This window comes from Notolepis coatsorum, assembly GCF_963971535.1.
Source record: "Notolepis coatsorum genome assembly, chromosome: 14".
Lineage (NCBI taxonomy): Eukaryota > Metazoa > Chordata > Actinopteri > Aulopiformes > Paralepididae > Notolepis > Notolepis coatsorum.
The window spans coordinates 15,045,365-15,066,178 of NC_140178.1; the positions used below are offsets into that span (position 1 = coordinate 15,045,365).

The 20,814-nt window shown below is 46.9% G+C and overlaps 1 protein-coding gene across 4 annotated transcripts in view; it reads right to left on the reverse strand.

The window, feature by feature from the left end:
* Window positions 1–1,544: 1,544 nt before the first annotated feature.
* dnm2a (dynamin 2a) overlaps window positions 1,545–20,814 on the reverse strand; it is a 120,700-nt gene continuing 101,430 nt past the window's right edge. For 3 of the 4 annotated variants that reach the window (XM_084328930.1, XM_084328928.1, XM_084328929.1), the window contains 4 exons: window positions 19,775–19,939; window positions 16,364–16,587; window positions 14,863–15,138; window positions 10,555–11,624 (listed from right to left, as the gene is read on the reverse strand). In XM_084328930.1, the coding sequence (XP_084185056.1) occupies window positions 11,552–11,624; window positions 14,863–15,138; window positions 16,364–16,587; window positions 19,775–19,939 (738 nt within the window). In that variant the 3' untranslated portion in view covers window positions 10,555–11,551. Of the gene's footprint in view, window positions 5,002–10,554; window positions 11,625–14,862; window positions 15,139–16,363; window positions 16,588–19,774; window positions 19,940–20,814 lie in introns of those variants that run through there. The other variant, XM_084328931.1, reaches the window with a different exon arrangement.

Consider the following 20,814-nt stretch of genomic DNA (forward strand, 5'->3'; position numbering starts at 1 on the left):
TTTCTCCCATCCCAATTTAGTCGTTATGCCAATTCCCCCCCTCCCCTTCCTGGTCGTTGCGCGCATGTGCCCCCCACTGGTCGGTCTAGGGAGCCCTGAAGTCTATCAGATGCTTCCTCCGATACATAGGAGACTGCCAGCAGCATCTTTTCACCTGACAGCGAGGACTCTCACTGGGGAAGTGTAACGTGTGGGAGGTCACACTACCCTCGCCATCTCCCTCCCTCGCTGTGCAGGCGCCCTGACCAACCTGTAGGAGTCGCTGTTTACAACGACCAGAATACCACCCGCTGACACCGCCAATTGTGTCAGTATGGCGACCGCCCAAACCGGAGGGACCGCTGACAGCCGCTGCGCTACCCGGCCGCCTGATTTGGGCCACTTTCATAATGTATGGTCCTGAATCAGATACAGGTCTGATCTTTGTCACGCGACTTTCATGCTACTTTTACATCACTCTCTAGAATGATTGACATTTGTCACAATGTTTTTGGTTAATTTGTGCACGCGGGTCTGTTCAGGAGTGTGACCGGTTCACACTGGATTCTGATATTGGCCAAATGTCTTTTTAAATGATGTGAACAGCCAAAACAAAAAATATCAGATCTGTGTTGAGCACTAAGGCTTGCAGTGTGAACGTCTAAATAAACGGTTGCATTTATATATCGCTTTTATCCGAGGCGCTTTACAATTTTGTTCCTCACATTTTACCCGTTCACTCACCAATTCACACACCGATGGCGGAGGCAACCGTTTCACCGGGAGCAATTAGGGGATAAGTGTCTTGCTCAAGGACACTTTGACACGCTGCCTGGGAGGAGTGACAGACGATAACTGTGTGAATGACTGTCTGCAAGATTCTAGATTTGAGCTTTACAGCGTCCTTTTATCAGTCAAGAACAATCTCACAGCTCAGATTACCAGACAACAGGGGTGTAAAGTACTTGAGTAATTATACTTTGTTATAATACTTAAGTACTGTTTTTGGGGATTTGTACTTTACTCTAGTATTATTAGGTTTGTATACTTGTACTTTTACTCAATTACATTTCAGAAAAAAAAAAAATACCTTTTACTCCTTACATTTAAAATGCAGACCTACAAAGTACAAATCTCGCAGGTCCAACAATTTTAATTCGTATATTTGTTTCTCTGGCCGGACTAACGTTAATGTTATGAATCCTGCGGCCGCGCTTTATTTAAAAACAGCCAATCAAATCCCCATCAATGGAAAATTAACCCGCCCATATACCCATGCTGATTGGTCCTTGTACAAGACTAGAAAGTGGGGATCTTTGATTAAACACCTGCTATCAGAAGAATAGACTTGAGACGGTAACCATACACTTAAGTATAATTTCTGGGTACTTTCTACACCACTGCCAGACAACAGTAAGGCCCAAGTTTTGTAATAAGACAATGTTTCTTATTTATTCATTGATATTTAAATTATGGTTTATTGAGAAACAGTATTTATTTACAAGAACACTCATGATAAAAAATAAATACATTTGACACCGATATCCATTTATAATGTAATTGACCCATCTCAAAACCCACCCTCATTTCTTGATCCTTGATCACGAGAATGTTTTTATTGAATTTCTAATATTACATGTTAACATTTAGTACAGTACGCTTGACAGACAAGTCCAAATGAAACCAAATAAAGATGAGAACCCCTTCTCCAGACTGCATATCAAACATGTGTTTTTTTTTATTTTTTTAGTTAATCACAAGCCGTTTAAATTAAAAACAAATCACAAAAATACAATCATTACTGTACCAAAAAGACCGCAACCATAAAAACAAAATCCCTGATCAATTTCTCCAGCTAGGAGGTAGAGAGGGGAACCATAACATAAAAGGCAGGGTTTTGTTGGCTAAAATGGCTGTTACCGCTAGTATAAGATTCATAATGGTAACATTAAGTTTTATGCCTTCTTTCTTTTTAAACAATTGCACTTGAGTTGCTATGGTATAAATACACTTGTAGCATACAGTACCTATATGGCATGACATGAGGACATACAGTAGTAGTGCCTCATCTCCACTAGCCAAGGTTTAGCCTTGCTGTGGCCTTGTCTCCACTAGCCAGGGTTTAGCTGTGCTGTGGCCTTGTCTCCACTAGCCAGGGTTTAGCTGTGCTGTGGCCTCGTCTCCACTAGCCAGGGTTTAGCCTTGCTGTGGCCTTGTCTCCACTAGCCAGGGTTTAGCCTTGCTGTGGCCTTGTCTCCACTAGCCAAGGTTTAGCCGTGCTGTGGCCTTGTCTCCACTAGCCAGGGTTTAGCCTTGCTGTGGCCTTGTCTCCACTAGCCAGGGTTTAGCTGTGCTGTGGCCTTGTCTCCACTAGCCAGGGTTTAGCCGTGCTGTGGCCTGTCTGGCGCAAAGTGAGCGTCTCCATTGTATTTTGAATCTGGCTGAGAGACAACCACCTTTCACAACCTGGCCAGGCCTGGTTGTATCATCATGGTTCAGCTTGTGTAGCACAGTTGTTATGAATTTTGAAAGGTTGCCTAGCAACCAGAGTGTTGACAAGAAACGCAAAACCAACCATACCATGCTAGACCATGGCTAGCCCCAGCCAGGCTGAACATAGCTAATGGAGATAAGGCATAAGTGATCTACAAAATACTACTAAAGCGCTATTTACAATCTTGCTTATACAAGTGCAATGCTTAGCATCGCTTATATCCTTCTTTGACCCTAATATAGTACATTAACTTTCTACAAATTTACGTTGCCTCGTAAACCACTGAGAATAGTCGTCACCATCCGACTTGTGTAGTTCAGGTAAACGGAACCATCGCTCTGCTTTAATATTCGTTGTGGAATATTATAAAAAGGCATTCAGCTGGTAACCCGGGCACTCGGATGACAGATATTTCTGCGTCGTACAGCCAGAGACGAGCCTCGTGGCGTGCTGCGTCAATAAACAATCATCCGGCAATTTACCACGCTGAGTCGTAGTAATGGTTTTTTATATTTTCTTTTGGCACATTTACCGTGAGAAAATAGAGCCATCATCTCAAATTACGGTTGTATAAAAATAGTATTTTGCGAGAGTGATGGGAGATCGGATGGAATAGGAGAAAACATCTCGTTGTGACACACAGCCTCCCACACGCTGTTCAAGTCCGAGGTTTAGTTTATCCTGTAGTGGGAGAAGCACACAGTCCCTCCGAAGTTACCAAAGTAAAAGTAGAAATACCCAGATGAAATAGTACTCTGGCAAAAGTAAAAGGCCTGCATTCAAAATTATACTTAACCCTTTAACCGTCAGTAGTGTGGTAGTGAAAGGGTTAAGTATAAGTGGAGCATTTTACTTGTACTTAAAAGGGTGCTGTAGGTGGTATTTTTTTTGTTTGTTAAAATAAAAGCTCTACATCTGATGTAGATTGTCTGGTCAGTAAGATGGGTCTCCCCAGTCCCTCCACTCTGCAGTAAACACAAAATACATTTCCTGGTATCCCGTTCCCACTTTACCCAATCAGGAGAGAGAACTCCACAGTGCAATGGTCTGATAAAAATAAGAAATAAAAAATAGTTTTAACAAGTTGTGTCCTTGAAACAAGTAAATGTATCTACGAGTGCAAGTAAGCAAATCTGACTTGGCAAGATTTCTTGAAGTGAAGTGAAAATATCTAGGGTTGTCTCTCCTGATTGGATAACGTGGGAAGGGATACCAGAAAATGTATTTTGTGTTTACTGCAGAGTGGAGACTGGGAGACCCAGGTTACTGACAAGACACTATATATCAGTGATGACTGTCAGAATGTAGAGCTATTTATCATAAATACCACTTAAAGCATCTTTAAGTATCAAAAGTAGTGCTTGGGAGCGTTCAGTCCTGGAACCATTGACCTTTAAAGGTTGTGTTAATGTGGTCCAGTTATGCTGCTCTGATTAAAGGTCATCGCTGCTGGCGGGACAAAACCTCATAACTCCATTTTTAATATATATATTTTTTTATATAAATCAACTCCGTAGATCATCCTCCATATGTGTGTGTGGGTTTTACAAAGTTTAAACAATGGGAAAGCATTAAACCGATCATCTGTCTAAACCTCCTAACTCGATTCGCCCCCAAATCTGTGTTCGTTTTTTTCATCTGCTGAAAAGTTGGGTTTTTGGAGTTATGAGGTTTTGTCCCGCCAGCAGCGTCATGTTAAAGTGGTATGTGGTGGTCCAGTTATACTGCTCCCATTATGCCCTCTTGAAGTTGGCAGACTTCACATTTCTTCAAAGTAACTGATGGGTTCAGATGAATGTATAAAAAAAAAAGTACATTATTTCCTTTGAAATGTAGTAGAGTAAAGGTAAGTTCTCTCGAATTAAAATACTCAAAGTAAAGTACCACAAGATTGTGTACAACAGTACTTGAGTAAAACTACTTTGTTACTTTACACCACTGCCATTCTCATCTGTGAACGTCAAGTCGACTTTTTATGAACCCAGTGAAGCGAGTGTGACCCTTTCAAATTTGACATGCCTCTTTACATGATAATGGCTATTCAATCTGGGCCTGGAAAACGCATTGTGGCGCTTATGCTTTGGAGTGAAAAGGATCATACAGTATATATATATATATAAAGTATCTTAGAATAGCCGTGCTGATTTGAGACCCTTTTACCTAGTGAACTTCTACGGTCATGTGACCTGACTACTGACGCCAGATCAGCAGTCCTACTCTTACAATCGTTATGCCTACAGGCAGAGGTGTCGATGGTTCTTCTGCAATCCAGGACGCTGAGGACGGGCAGAGGCGAGAGTGGTTCTCCTGCGATCCGGGACGGGCAGAGGCGAGAGTGGTTCTCCTGCGATCTGGGACGGGCAGAGGCGAGAGTGGTTCTCCTGCGATCTGGGACGGGCAGAGATGAGAGTGGTTCTCCTGCGATCCGGGACGGGCAGAGGCGAGAGTGGTTCTCCTGCGGTCCAGGACATGGTCTGGGTAACCCACCGGTCAAAGGTCACCACAGGTTCCGACGAGGAGCAGGGCGCCTGTTCAGGAACAATCGTAACGACAAGACCAACGTTAATCACTTTCTCTGGTCGTCCTGTGGGAGAGAGCCGTCGTCGTCGGGGGACCGCGGGATCCCAGGTCATTGAAAAGGTTAGGGGTCAGTTTCAGCCGCTCGAGAAGCTTTATAAAGAGGGAGTCGCATCAAAGACTTTTTTTTTTTTTTCAAATGCTGTGGGAGACGGACAGCCCTCGACTAGAGGTCACAGGCGGGACAGCCGTCAACCAAGCGCCCGTCACGGGCAGGGTGGGTGGAGTACGATCAGACTTCAATTGCATTGCAGAAAGAAAAAAAACAACACATGAATGGATGCAGAGTAGTAGACCCCTCGTTCTTCTACACACACACACGTTTCAAAATACCCAAATAGGCCCTTTCTGTAATGTCGCTCGACTCAAGTATGTATACACACACACACGACACGATACACCGGTATTGGAGAGGTGCTGACCAGGAGGATAACAGCAGCGTGAAAAGGAGGGCAGGCGTATCCACGATGGGATAATACCGTAATTCCTCTAATAGTAACCGGTATTCAATTAAAAACCGGGTCTCTATTAATGACCGGGTGCGCTGTTGAGCTAAGCAATTATAAGCCGGCCTCCTAATACAAGCCAGGTATATTTTGTTATTGTTGTTATATGCTGGCCTGGCTGTGCAGTAAATACCATATGGTGTTAATGTTTACCAAGAGAGTAAGCCTACCTCAGAATTGTATAAAACTAAGTTATTATTATTATACCAGTATTGTGATTGCACTATTTTTTGACCACCTGTAATTGCACCGTTTACTATTTCATACAGTACTTGGTTTCAATAAATGAACCCAGTACATTTTACTGGGTTCAAACTGACACAAAATGTTGATTTATTCATTATGATGTTTGAAAATTAGAAATATAGGCCTCTCTCTCTTATACATGCCTCCTCCTAATACAAGCCTGGTATCCGCTACAGTTGAAACAAATACAAGCCGGGGGTTACTATTAGAGGAATTACGGTAATTAGATTACCCAGGAGTCATTTTGCATCGTGGCGACGACCCTCTGCTTTCTCACCAGCACCTACATAAAGCCACCGGAGCAGTGTCATGTGACCTCTCCTACCTGTGTGCTATAGGAGGAGCAGTGTCATGTGACCTCTCCTACCTGTGTGCTATAGGAGGAGCAGTGTCATGTGACCTCCTACCTGTGTGCTATAGGAGGAGCAGTGTCATGTGACCTCTCCTACCTGTGTGCTATAGGAGGAGCAGTGTCATGTGACCTCCTACCTGTGTGCTATAGGAGGAGCAGTGTCATGTGACCTCTCCTACCTGTGTGCTATAGGAGGAGCAGTGTCATGTGACCTCTCCTACCTGTGTGCTATAGGAGGAGCAGTGCCGTGTGACCTCTCCTACCTGTGTGCTATAGGAGCAGTGTCATGTGACCTCCTACCTGTGTGCTATAGGAGCAGTGTCATGTGACCTCTCCTACCTGTGTGCTATAGGAGCAGTGTCATGTGACCTCCTACCTGTGTGCTATAGGAGGAGCAGTGTCATGTGACCTCTCCTACCTGTGTGCTATAGGAGGAGCAGTGCCGTGTGACCTCCTACCTGTGTGCTATAGGAGGAGCAGTGTCATGTGACCTCTCCTACCTGTGTGCTATAGGAGGAGCAGTGTCATGTACTGTATGTACGGTATTTGGCGTTTTCTCTGAAAGCGCCTCGTGTTCACTGAAAACGCACGGAGGGGTAAAGAATGGAGAGACGGCTCTTTCAGTCAATTACGCCCCCCGTAATAACTCTATCTCTGCAGCAATAGCAGCCGGCTGGCAGCGTTGCCATGGGAACATATTCAGCCTGTGGTCAGCGGCTATCTCTACAGGAGAGCTGAGCTGAGATGGGTAGGAGAGAGAGAGAGAGAGGACGAGGACGAGCGGTAAAAGCAGGACTGGGCAATATGAAATAAATACATATATCTTTTTTATATATCTGCTTGGGTATGGAAAATCGCATGTAAAACAAATCAAAGTGGACGGTTATATCATATTGGAATACGGGACACTAATTGAACGCTGCTAGACGTGGCTGTTTTCGGGTGGAAAACATTACCATGCGGTCAAAGATGATAACCATCCATTTTGATAATTAACAAAAAAAAAAAACTAATTTTCAACAGACATCCTCAAATATTTCAGTATTAAAGTTTTGGTGATAAGTCTCGACTTTAAATCATTTACTAAATTGTGTAAAAAGTTTAATAAAAAAAATCCACCATCACACTGATGAGCCGATAGTATTAATATATTGCCCAGCCCCTAAAGGGGGGTAGTCCAGATTTTTGGACATTACGTTGTATGAAATACTTGCCAGTAGTGTAATTGAAGCAAAGCCATTAGCTTAAGAGTACAGTCCTGTGGTCAGAGTCCACACCTCAGCATGCAGGCAAAGCCGGTTCCCCCAAAACAAAACCACCTCCAGCGCTTTGAATCAGCCGACAGGCCGTGTTACCCGTGAAATGGGGACCATGGTTGTGTTAGAAGCAGGGAACCCTCTTACCTGCAGGTTATCCACCTGTAGTGTGATAGTGAAAGGGTTAAGACCTTTTTAATACCACTTAAGAGCTAAATGTAATAATACCAATTTACAACCATACTAGCAAAAAAAAAACACACACACACAGTAACACTGAACTGGCATGGTATGTGTGTAGAGTAATTTAAATTCGTATGTGATCCATACAAGCTCTCGCCAGACGCACCAAGCTCACGGTAGCCCAAATCAAACAATGACTTGAATTAAAAAAAACATTTCATATATTTAATAGTATTTCATCTACCACCAGCTGGGGCTGGCTGCCCCCCCCCCCGGCCCTTTTAAATACATTTTAAGGTCTTAAATTGATCTGAATGTGATACTTTTTAAGGATTTTGAATACCTAGCAGACACCCTGTAATAGCTTTGCATCCACTACACCACTGGCAAGTATTTCATACAACTTTAACGTCCAAAAACCACCCCTGATCTATCCCTTTAAGTAAAGGCTACATCTACGGAGAGAGGAGGGAGGGAGGGAGGGAGGAGGGAGAGAGGAGGGAAGGAGGGAGGGAGGGAGGGAGGAGGGAGAGAGGAGGGGGGGGAGAGAGGAGGGAGGGAGTAGAGAGGAAGAACACAGGACTCGAAAGAAACACCAACCACCAGAGACGATCCCTTTATTAAACACATCCTCTTTATTATCAACTCTCCTTCTCAAACCACTTCACGTTTGTTTACTCAAATCCAATAATTGCTACAGAGGCACTTGACAAGGATTTGCAAAACAAAAAGGAAAAAAGAGGGGATGTAATGCAGGTTGGGATTCCCACCCCATTCACCACATCCAGGGAGAGGGGGGGGGGGGGGGGGCAGGGGTAAGGGCAGGAAGGCAGAGAGAGACTCACCATAGCCTAAACTGGGCATCAACAGTGTAGGCTGTGAGTGTGGGTGGGGGGGGGGGGGGGGGGGAGGCCAGAGTGACAGATGAGGAGGAGGAGGGAGTTTCTTTCGACACAACGGCGGCCAATCGAAACGTAGGGTGATTACATCACAGGACACGACTTCTCCCGAGGTGATTTTTCCCCCCCCCCGAGAGAGATCGTCTGTTAAAAGATGTATCTGGGAGATCTTATCTTATCTTCTGAGAATTGAACCATTCCCTCCTCTGGCACTGTCACCGTAGCCAGATCTGATGTGAAATGCGAGGGGGGGGGGAGAGAGGGGGGAGAGGGAGGGGGGCACATTCCTGTTTGGAGAGGCTGTAGTGTAGTGTCACTGGACCCGGGTTTGACACACAGTCAGCGGCACTGAGCGCAGAGCGCCTCTCCAGACAGGATGTGCTTTCATATCAACAACACCACAGAAGAAGAAGAGCTCCGCCACCCTGTTCGCCACCGTTACCGGTACTCATCTAATCAAAGAAAGAAAAAAAAAACATCAAAGTAGTCCATGATTAAACCATTCGCCCTCCAGGCCCCGCCTCCCCCCTCCCCTCCCCCCCCCAAAGTTCGAGGAAGAAAGGGGAAAAAAATAAATCAATATAGATAAAATACCCTCACAGAGCAATCAAAAGATATTCATAATGAGCAAACAATCACAGCTGTGGGGTCAACACGGTTTACCCTCCCCATTATGCATATGGTTTAGATAGTGGAATACCCTGAAATACGGCCCCCGAAGAAACCCTGTCTCCTGTTCCGGAGTGGGGGGGGGGGGGTGGGGGGGGTGACACAATTGCAATCAAAACAAGTAATGACAAAATGCCCAGGTTATAAATAAAAAGATGACCGAGATCTCTCCCCTACATCCCAGGCTATACTCCGTATGACATCTTTGTTAGTGTTTCCATTAGTACGATGAGAACGTTTACATTTAAAATGTTTGGCTTTTGATTATTATCAATAGCATCTTTTTTTCTTTCTTTTCTTTTTCTCTCTTTTCTTTTTTTTTTCAAACCATTGGCCGTGGGGCTGAAATGAGACAAAACGACGTGTTCTCCCCCCATAGACACGAGCTAATAATAGGATATATATACAGTGATTTTCCTATAGATGGCAGCAGAATTCATAGCGACCACACGAGAAGTATCCCCGATCGACGAGTCAGAGGAAGGAGTGAGCCGGTTCCGTCTGTCTGTCTGTCTGACGCCTACCGCCCGTCGCCTGGGAAACCACCCTGGATATCAGCAAAACCAGAGCGGAAATGTCGGCTCTTCCTGGTCCAGTAGCCTCTAACATCGCTACGCGCCAAAAACCTAAAGGCTTTAGCTAAAAGTTTTTGCTTTTAAACCGATCAACTTTAGCCGCCTGTTTTTGGCTCCAAAAGGTTTCAGCTTCCAAACAGAATCGTTTTCTTTCTTTTTCTTTTTTAGGAACATGGACCCGACGATTTCCTCGTCAACGGACACCAGACACCAGACGGAAGAGCCCCGGTAAATACAGAGGTCAACCTCCTCGTCCTCGTTTTTCCAACCCACCGACCCACGATTGGCTCTCGGAGAGGAAACCGTACGACCCGCTCCTTCCCCCGTAGAGAAGAACCCCCGAAAGCGCGCGTGGAGAGAAAAGGTCCGCCGGACGGCTTAAAGGCGTCGCCGTGGAGCTGAACCGGAACTGAAAAAGGGCTTCACGGTCTCCTACGAGGAGAATTAGTGCAGAGAAAGTGCTTTCTCTCTCTCTCTCTCTCTCTCTCTCCCTCCCTCTGGGTTTAATGTGCATAGTCTTGTAGTAATGTAGTCGTACCTCGACGCAGCGAGGGGCTCTCGCTATAAGGCTCGACGGTTAGAAGTGCTTAGATAAAAGGTGGTCAATCTGAACTGACATCTTCTCGACGTGGCAGGATATTCTCTCTCTCTCTCTCTCTCTCAGCCTGCAGCTTTCTTGTCTCTATTTCGCTGTGATTAGAAATTCATTTTCTTTTCTCTCTTTTTTTTTTTCATGGTTTTTTTTAAAGCTACATTTGTCAATAAAAGGGTCAGAGTCACTCAAATAAAATAACACGAGGGGGGGGGGGGGGGGGGCGATCAACAACACCACCGACAACAATAACCTATTGTTCCTTTTTTCAGTATGAAATCAGTTAGAAAACAGAAAACCAATAAAACATCAACAATAGGATGAGCCCATATATTACACAGAGGTCAAGGGTCGGGCTTCAAGGGGGTGGAGGGAGGGAGGGAGGGACGAGGAAAGCCACCCTTCGACGGTTTATAGGCATTTTTACTTTTTTTTTTTTTTTTTTTATAAGCTGCTGCTGGGCACCTTGTGACAAAGCGGGAAAATAAACAATAATTCAGTGATTACAATAAAAATAAGGTATTTTGCTGAATACATGATGAGTGAGCCGTGTGACGCAGCCCCGACTGACGCGGAGACGCCTCGCACGCCCTGACGCCTCGCACGCCGTCGCCGCCGCCGCCGTGAGAGAGAGGATCCCTCAGAACCAGCTGGATCTCTCATCTTACAATGTCCAATCTGTCCGTGTTTTTCAGAATCTTCAAGTGGTTAAAGGTGTCTTTGCCGTTTGGCGCCGTGTGGCCGTGAGAAAACCACAGCCGGGGGCGGGAGACTAGAGAGGGCGTTAGCAGCTTATTAACCCTTTCACCACCACTACCAAAGGGTTAACCCTTTCACTGCGACAATACAGAAGGTTAACCCTTTCACTGCCACACACACACGACAAAGGGTTACGCCCTTTCACTACCACACTGCAGACGGTTAACCCTTTACCATCACCCTACAGACGGTTAACCGTCTGTAGTGGGATAGTAAAGGGTTAACCTTCTGTAGTGTGGTAGTGAAAAGGGTTAACGTCGGTTGAGTCGACTATATATGGTTGGTAGTAAAAGGCTGGATAATGCATATCATTATGCACAGCACAGATATCAGTCAGCCCCTCCCCTCTGGCCCCCCCTCCTGGCCCTTAGCGTGCATGCGCGTACGCACACACATGCACACACACACACACACACGAGCACACACACACACACACCCCCAGAGGTGGGGCTGGCCAGGGGGGTCTAGTCTAGCAGGGAAGGCTCGGCAGGGCGGATAATGGTGGGCCGGTGGGGAGGAGCACCGGGAGGTCTTCGGCTGCAAAGAGGAGAAGAAACAAGGAGCAAGGAGTGAGACGGAGAGAGAGAGGAGGAGGAGAAGCATATCAACCCAGGAGAGACCACAGACTGGAGGGGGGAGGGGGGGGGGAGAGAGGGAGAGGAGGTGAAACATATCAACCCAAGAGAGACCACAGACTGGAGGGGGGAGGGGGAGAGAGAGAGAGAGAGAGGAGGAGAAGCATATCAACCCAGGAGAGACCACAGACTGGAGGGGGGAGGGGGAGAGAGAGAGAGGAGGTGAAACATATCAACCCAAGAGAGACCACAGACTGGAGGGGGGAGGGGGGAGGGGGAGAGAGAGAGAGAGAGAGAGAGGAGGTGAAACATATCAACCCAAGAGAGACCACAGACTGGAGGGGGGGGGAGAGAGAGAGAGAGAGAGGAGGAGAAACATATCAACCCAGGAGAGACCACAGACTGGAGGGGGGAGGGGGGAGGGGAGAGAGAGAGAGAGAGAGGAGGTGAAACATATCAACCCAAGAGAGACCACAGACTGGAGGGGGGAGGGGGGGAGGGGGAGAGAGGGAGAGAGAGAGAGGAGGTGAAACATATCAACCCAAGAGAGACCACAGACTGGAGGGGGGAGGGGGAGAGAGGGAGAGAGAGAGAGGGAGAGAGAGGAGGTGAAACATATCAACCCAAGAGAGACCACAGACTGGAGGGGGGAGGGGGGGAGGGGGAGAGAGGGAGAGAGAGAGAGGAGGTGAAACATATCAACCCAAGAGAGACCACAGACTGGAGGGGGGAGGGGGAGAGAGGGAGAGAGAGAGAGGGAGAGAGAGGAGGTGAAACATATCAACCCAAGAGAGACCACAGACTGGAGGGGGGGGGGGAGAGAGAGAGAGAGGGAGAAAGAGACAGGGGGAGAGAGACAGAGAGGGAGAAAGACAGGGGGGGGGAGAGAGAGAGAGAGAGAGAGAGAGAGAGAGAGAGAGAGAGAGAGAGAGAGAGAGAGAGAGAGAGAGAGAGAGAGAGAGAGAGAGAGAGGTGAAACATATCAACCCAAGAGAGACCACAGACTGGAGGGGGGGGAGAGAGAGAGAGAGAGACAGAGAGAGAGAAAGAGACAGGGGGAGAAAGAGAGACAGAGAGGGATAGAGAGAGACAGACAGACAAAGAGAGAAAGAGAGGGAGGGAGATACACAGAGAGAGGGAGAGAGAAAGAGAGACAGGGAGAGAGAGATACAGAGAGAGACAGAGAGCAATAAAGAGACAGAGGGAGAGAGACAGACAGGGAGAGAAAGAGAGGGAGGGATCGATTTTTTATTGATAGAAGTGTCATTCCCGTTTGAAACCAACGCTCTCGAATGGATTTCCAGCGGGTACACCTGAAAATAGATGCCATAGAATTTGCTTGACCGTTGATTTGTCGTGGAAAGCTGTGAGGGCTTGGTGCCCGAGACTCGAGGTCGGGCTGTTCTCGCTCCACGACAGTGGAACCAACTCCTCACCATAGTCAGGACGACTACTATGCTACTATACTTACACTACTACCTATCATGCTATGTCTATATATATATATATATATATATATATATATATATATATATATATATATATATATATATATATATATATATATATATATATATATATATATATGTATATATATTCTATAATCATATTTCAAATTGCATGTGTCCGGATGGCAGAATTCAGTACTGTATCTACAAAACCTTCTGTTTAATCATCTTCCCTTTATTCATTTGCTTAGATTTTTCAGGTCTGGTCAATGTTAGCATGGTGTTATTCAGTCAAAAAAAATTATAAAAAATTGAATTGCTATTCTCATTTGGTTCATTACAATTTACTCAAGCCTAGTAACAGACACAGTATTTCTGACACTGAGAATACATTCCCTGAGATCCATAGATGTCCCTAGAATCAGATACCAAGAACATGCAAATGGGCCATATAAAAAAAAAGTCTGTAAATGTTTATTCTACGTTCTTATGGAATGAATGATTACAAAAAATTAAAATAAAAAAACTTTTGTTAATTTTCATAACGCGATCATTTGCTGTGTAATTAATTTATCTAATTAACGCGATAAACTGACAGCCCTAGTCTATACTACTATGCACTCAGCCTGTAACACTAAAATTCAACATTTGACCAACAACGCCACTGACCCTTAGCTGTCAGAGTTGCACCCCTCCTGCTGACTTTTTGTTCACAATTTGTAAGTCGCTTTGGATATAAGCGTCAGCTGAATGACTAAATGTAATTGGTCAACAGCGTGGCAAAAAGAAGGCATCGCTTGGCTGTAGATTCCAGTCGTTATGTCAAACATGCTAACATCCAGACATAACTACATTAATTTCCGTGATCATCATCAAAGCTCTATAGAAGCCGTTAAGAGGTGTACCTGGAGGAAGTGACCACGAGAACAACAAACCCCTTTATATCCACTTCGCGGGAGAAACAAAACGACCCCAGAAGAGATGAGAGGAGGGAAGGAGGGGAGGGTGCAAGGAAACTATAAAAGAAGGAAGGGTCATCGCGTCACCGTGTGTGTGGCGCAGTGACGTGTGGAAACGTTCAGTTGGGCCGGCGTGATGAGAGTTGAATGGGCTCAGCCGTCTGTCTCCTCGCTCACGACCCGTCATTTAAAACAGGTTGTTACCTCGAGGTGTCAGAATCATCACGTGTGTTGCCTTGTTAACTAGCTTGAACGTTTGATATACTGGGTGATGTACATTTCCTCAGATAGCTGGTATATTTTTCAGCTTCTCTGTGCATCTCCCATAGACGGTAGAAGTGACACCACCACCGTCTGGCACCGAGCAGAGCGTAGAACGCTGGTGTTCTGACGCGTGATGATGACCCTTCCTTCTTTTACAGTTTCCTTGGGAGGGTGGAGGAGGAGGAGAAGAGAGGAGAGACCTTCCTTCTTTTATAGTTTCCTTGGGAGGGTGGAGGAGGAGGAGGAGAGGAGAGAGAGAGAGAGAGAGAGAGAGAGAGAGAGAGAGAGAGAGAGAGAGAAGGGAGGAACATTCTGATATGAAACAGTGAGGGACTTGGTGAAAATGACAACCGATGGCATGCCGGTGACAAGAGAGAGATGGAATGTTGCCGATGGTTCGGTGGAGATACAGTACATCAATAAAACCTGGAATTATAGAATACACACACATCCGTTATTATTTTACTTTATGACAGGCTCTGTTCTCCTGGGAGGGGGGGGGGGGTGAGGGGGGAGGGAAGGATCTCACCTTGGTACGCCAGGCGGGATGCGCGCTGGCCGGTTGGGGATCATCGGGGGGGCGCTGAAGGGATCCTGGCTGTTGTTGTTGAAGGCGTTCATGGGCGCACTGCCGCCCGGACGAGAGGGGATGGGGGGCGCCCCGAAAGCCGGGGAGGGGTTGAGGGGCACCCCCCCGAACGCCGGGGTGGGGTTGTTGACGGGTGGTCCCGGCGTGGGACCGCGCACCGCAGGCGGACGGCTGGGGGCAGGCGTGGTCGCAGCCTGCCTGTGCTGAGGGGTGGGGCTGCGGGGGGGGGAGGAGCAACATCAACCGTGTGCTTTATACAGGTGACATCATAATTACATTACATTCAAATGTGTTGTCATCATACACAGCACAAGTACAGTACAACGAAAAGAAGCTTGGCGTCCAACCAGAGTGCAAATGTAGCAGTAAAGTGCGATAGTAATAATACAATGTACAGGTGATTAAACTGGATATCAAATATATAAATGAGTACTACTGAGTAATAGTGCTAATCAGATGTATGTACAGATATATAACATAATACAGACATATTATTATATATATAGTATAATAAAATACATGGTTTTAAGAAAAAATATTACTTAAAAATAAATGTTGGTAATTGCATATCATCTGCATATAATTATTTTTACATATCCGCTAGATACTAAATCTATATCTGTACATATCCCTTACCTAATACCTACTCTTACTAGTTATGCTGCTGGCCAGTATGACTTACTACCCTAGTGTCTGTATCATATACCTGTATCACTGTACATATTAACACTACAACTCTGTACATACATCTGATTAGCACTATTACTCAGTAGTACACTACTGATTTATATATTTTATACCCAGTTTAAATCACCTGTACATTGTATATTACTATTGCAGTCTACTGTTACATTTGCACTCTGGTTGGATGCCAAACCTATTTTCCTTGTACTGTACCTGTGCTGTATGAATTGATGACAATACATATATATATATATATATTTTTATTCTCATTTATTTTTGGGCTTTCTGTTAATGCCAATTCCCTTCCTGGTCGATGTGCGCATTGCCCCACTGTCGGCCTGGGGAGGGTGTAGAACTACCACATGCCTCCTCCGATACATGTGGAGTCGCCAGCCGCTTCTTTTCACCCGACAGAGAGGAGTTTCACTGGGGGAACGTAACGCGTGCGGAGGTTCACGCTATTTCCTCCAAATCCCCTCCCTGCTGAACAGGTGCCCCGACCGACATACCCCACCGGCTTCCCACCCGCTGACACTGCCAATTGTGTTAGTAGGGACGGCTGACCAAGCCGGAGGCACCGCTGACAGCTGGATACGATCCCAGAGTCTCTGCGGTGGTAGTAGGCGAGTGCTTAGTCCACTGCGCTGCCCAGCCGCCTCAATGACGACACATTTGAATCTGGTAATCGAATTATTCATAGCTCATAGCCCCCCGGGCCTGAATACACATGTTCCCCCCCCCCCCCCTCTCTTCTCACCTGGCCTCCTGGAGCCAGGCGCCGTTGACGGGCGGGGGCACGGGGGTGGAGATGGTGGTGGTGCTGATGTCTCCGATGATGTGCAGCGCCTCCTTGAGGGCGTGGTACATGCGCAGCATCTCGTCGCGGCGCTGCGCCTGGTCGGCCGACTCCTCCATCAGGCTGTTCTGGTCCCCCGAGGAGTAGAGGAAGGCCAGCAGCTCCGAGTGGATGAAGTCCTTCGCCTGGTGGTGGTGGGAGACAGGGATCCAAGGGGTCAGGGGTCAAACCTTGATCACTGTTGTTCATACTTTTGGGCACATTACCGCTCAATTGCACAGCCCTGCTAAATATCCCATCTCACTTTAGTGTTACTTTTATTCTAATTACCGTACTTTTCGCACTATAAGCCGCACCTGACTATAAGCCGCAGCAGCTAAATTGAATGATGTGTACATATATAAGCCGCACTGGACTGTAAGCCGCAGGTGTTTTAATGTTTAATTACCATATGTAAGTAGCATTGGGACACAATACTGTCGGACAAATAACAAGCATTAACTCATTTACAAGTTGTATTAAGTTTAGCAAATAAGGGAACAGATAAATAACATTTCAATGCAGTCAAAAAAGCAATATTTAGATGTTTACACTTTCGAGTTTGGTCACGTCGAGTCACATATAAGCCGCACCGTTATATAAGCCGCAGGGTCGAAAAATGGGGGAAAAGCCGCGGCTTATAGTCCGAAAAGTACGGTAGTGTATAATATACTTGACCACATCATGCACAAGTGTACACAGCCCTGGCCCATTTTCTTTTATAATTCTATTCTATTGTGCTCCTATTTTAATTTAATTTATATTCCATTTTATTTTATTCCAGAATAATTGTCTGTCCATTAATGTCGCACCAAAAACTACCCAAATCAAATTCCTTGCATGTCTCTAAGGCCATGTCCAGACGAAACCCATTTCAGTCGTATCAGTCAAAGTATTTGATCGTATGCACCTTTCATCCACACGGAACTGCGTTCTGGGAGCCTGAAACCGGGTCCACAACCCACAGCCTGCCTCTAGACCACAGCCTGCCTCTAGACCACAGCCTGCCTCTAGGCCACAGCCTGCCTCTAGACCACAGCCTGCCTCTAGGCCACAGCCTGCCTCTAGACCACAGCCTGCCTCTAGACCACAGCCAGCCTCTAGACCACAGCCAGCCTCTAGGCCACAGCCTGCCTCTAGGTCACAGCCTGCCTCTAGGTCACAGCCTGCCTCTAGACCACAGCCAGCCTCTAGACCACAGCCTGCCTCTAGACCACAGCCTGCCTCTAGACCACAGCCTGCCTCTAGACCACAGCCTGCCTCTAGGTCACAGCCTGCCTCTAGACCACAGCCTGCCTCTAGGTCACAGCCTGCCTCTAGACCACAGCCTGCCTCTAGGTCACAGCCTGCCTCTAGGTCACAGCCTGCCTCTAGACCACAGCCTGCCTCTAGGTCACAGCCTGCCTCTAGACCACAGCCTGCCTCTAGGCCACAGCCTGCCTCTAGACCACAGCCTGCCTCTAGACCACAGCCTGCCTCTAGGTCACAGCCTGCCTCTAGACCACAGCCTGCCTCTAGGCCACAGCCTGCCTCTAGACCACAGCCTGCCTCTAGACCACAGCCTGCCTCTAGGCCACAGCCTGCCTCTAGACCACAGCCTGCCTCTAGACCACAGCCTGCCTCTAGGCCACAGCCTGCCTCTAGACCACAGCCTGCCTCTAGGCCACAGCCTGCCTCTAGACCACAGCCTGCCTCTAGGCCACAGCCTGCCTCTAGGCCACAGCCTGCTAAACACTTTGGACCAAATCGGGACCAAATGATTTGTGAGAAATACGGCTATAATGTTGAATTGGGTTGGGTGTATACAGAATTCCACTAATAACAGAGAATTGAGCACATTTATGAGTTATCAGGGTATTTGCTGGTTTCAACAAGTCACATTTAAGACCACTTAGAGCTAAATTTAATACCAATTTCACGACCATACTGGCAAACGAAAAGAAAAAAACACACAGCGGCACTGAACTGGCGGCTGCACTTGAGCAGCAATTAAAATTCTCATGCCTTCCACAGAAGCTCTCGCCAGCCGCACCGAGCTCCCAGCAGCCCCAGTAACGATGAATTATGAATTCAATACCGTTTAGTTCCCCCACAGAAGGCTGCCGAGGCGTGTGTTTGTTTTATATTGAGCCGTACTGTATTGTACCCATTCTGCAATCGGTTAATAAAGTTTTCAATCAATCAATCCATCTGTCACAGAGTTAGTGAGCGGCCGACATGAACTCTGTTAACTGGCAGCGAGCTGCTGTAGAAAGACTGTTCAAGAGACCTGCTGTAGAGACTGTTCTAGAGACCTGCTGTAGAGACTGTTCTAGAGACCTGCTGTAGAGACTGTTCTAGAGACCTGCTGTAGAGACTGTTCTAGAGACCTGCTGTAGAGACTGTTCTAGAGACCTGCTGTAGAGACTGTTCTAGAGACCTGCTGTAGAGACTGTTCTAGAGACCTGCTGTAGAGACTGTTCTAGAGACCTGCTGTAGAGACTGTTCTAGAGACCTGCTGTAGAGACTGTTCTAGAGACCTGCTGTAGAGACCTGCTGTAGAGACTGTTCAAGAGACCTGCTGTAGAGACTGTTCAAGAGACCTGCTGTAGAGACTGTTCTAGAGACCTGCTGTAGAGACTGTTCTAGAGACCTGCTGTAGAGACTGTTCTAGAGACCTGCTGTAGAGACCTGCTGTAGAGACCTGCTGTAGAGACTGTTCAAGAGACCTGCTGTAGAGACTGTTCAAGATACCTTCTGTAGAGACTGTTCTAGAGACCTGCTGTAGAGACCTGCACTGTAGAGACCGTCAGGAGACCTACTGTGGTCGATAAAACTCCCTTCCCCCACCTCTCTTTGATCTCCCTCACCCATCTTCCCTTCCTACCCTCATCCCTCATTCTTAACCCCAACAAACCTCCCCCACCTTTCCCCAAAATGCCATGACACCCTTATACACATGGCCGCCAGCCCTCTCAGTTTTGATGTTCCTCATTCAGTGGGGGGGGGGGGGGGGGGGGTTCTCTCATTCCGGGTTTCGTAGCTAGTCACCAGTAGTGCGAGTCATCCAGCCATTCTCTGACTATTTTTGTATTGATACTTTGACCGAGTTAATACATTTTATTAACCGGATCTCTACCGACTGAGTGAGTTGTTCAGCTTCGGCTACATTCCACCGCGCTGCGCTGCAGAGACCGGCAGGAGACCTACGCTGTTGATCATGAGGTGCATGATGGTCTTGGGCATGAGGAGACCTACGCTGTTGATCATGAGGTGCATGATGGTCTTGGGCATGAGGAGACCTACGCTGTTGATCATGAGGTGCATGATGGTCTTGGGCATGAGGAGACCTACGCTGTTGATCATGAGGTGCATGATGGTCTTGGGCATGAGGTCCCTGATGGACTTGTTGATGATGCCGATGTAGGAGTCCACCAGGTTACGGATGGTCTCCACCTGCCGCTCCAGCTGGGGGTCCATGGAGAAGGTGTCTGCTGGGGCCGCCTCGTCAGTGTCCACCTGGGGAGGGGGGGGGGGGGGGGGGGGGAGAGAGAGAGAGAGAGAGACACACAGAGAGAGAGAGACACACAGAGAGAGAGAGACGGACACACACACAGAGAGAAAGACACAGAGAGAAAGACACACAGAGAGAGACACACACAGAGACAGACAGACACACACACACACAAAGACAGAGACAAAGACAGACACACACAGAGACAGACGGACAGACAGACAGACAGACACACACAGAGACACAAAGAGACACACACACACACAAAGACAGAGACAGACACACACAGAGACAGACAGACAGACAGACACACACACGGAGACACACACTTTAGAATCGAATGAATAATGTTCAAATATTCCAGAGGGTCCAACATGGTTTAAGTGCCTGCCGTGTTCAATATTGCAAAAGAAATCCTAGATATTATTAAACTATTCAGTCATCACAAATGAGTGTTTCTGCAGACACCCAGACAGACGGAGATACGGGCACAGATATTAAACCAGTCAGCCGCCGCTAATGACTGTTTCGGCACAGGGGCCGGGTTTCACCGGGTGGCTGGGAAATCATTCCCCTCGAGGTACAAACAGATCGCTGCCTTACAATGATTAGAATGAGGACCAGACTTGAACTATGCCGGCGCTGGTCAGTACTGCGCGGTGATTGATTGAATGAAAATTGTATTAACAGATTGCAGAATGGGTACAATACAGTACGGCTCAATACACACAATTGTTAAGGGGATGTAGACCAGAGAAAGACGTTTGTCTTGTTTACATCAGGGTCCCCCATTTTCAATTCATAATGAATTGTAAGTAAGGGTGCAATTAGCACCGTGCAATCCATTGTTTGTGGATCTAGCCCCGAGTGTGTTATCAAG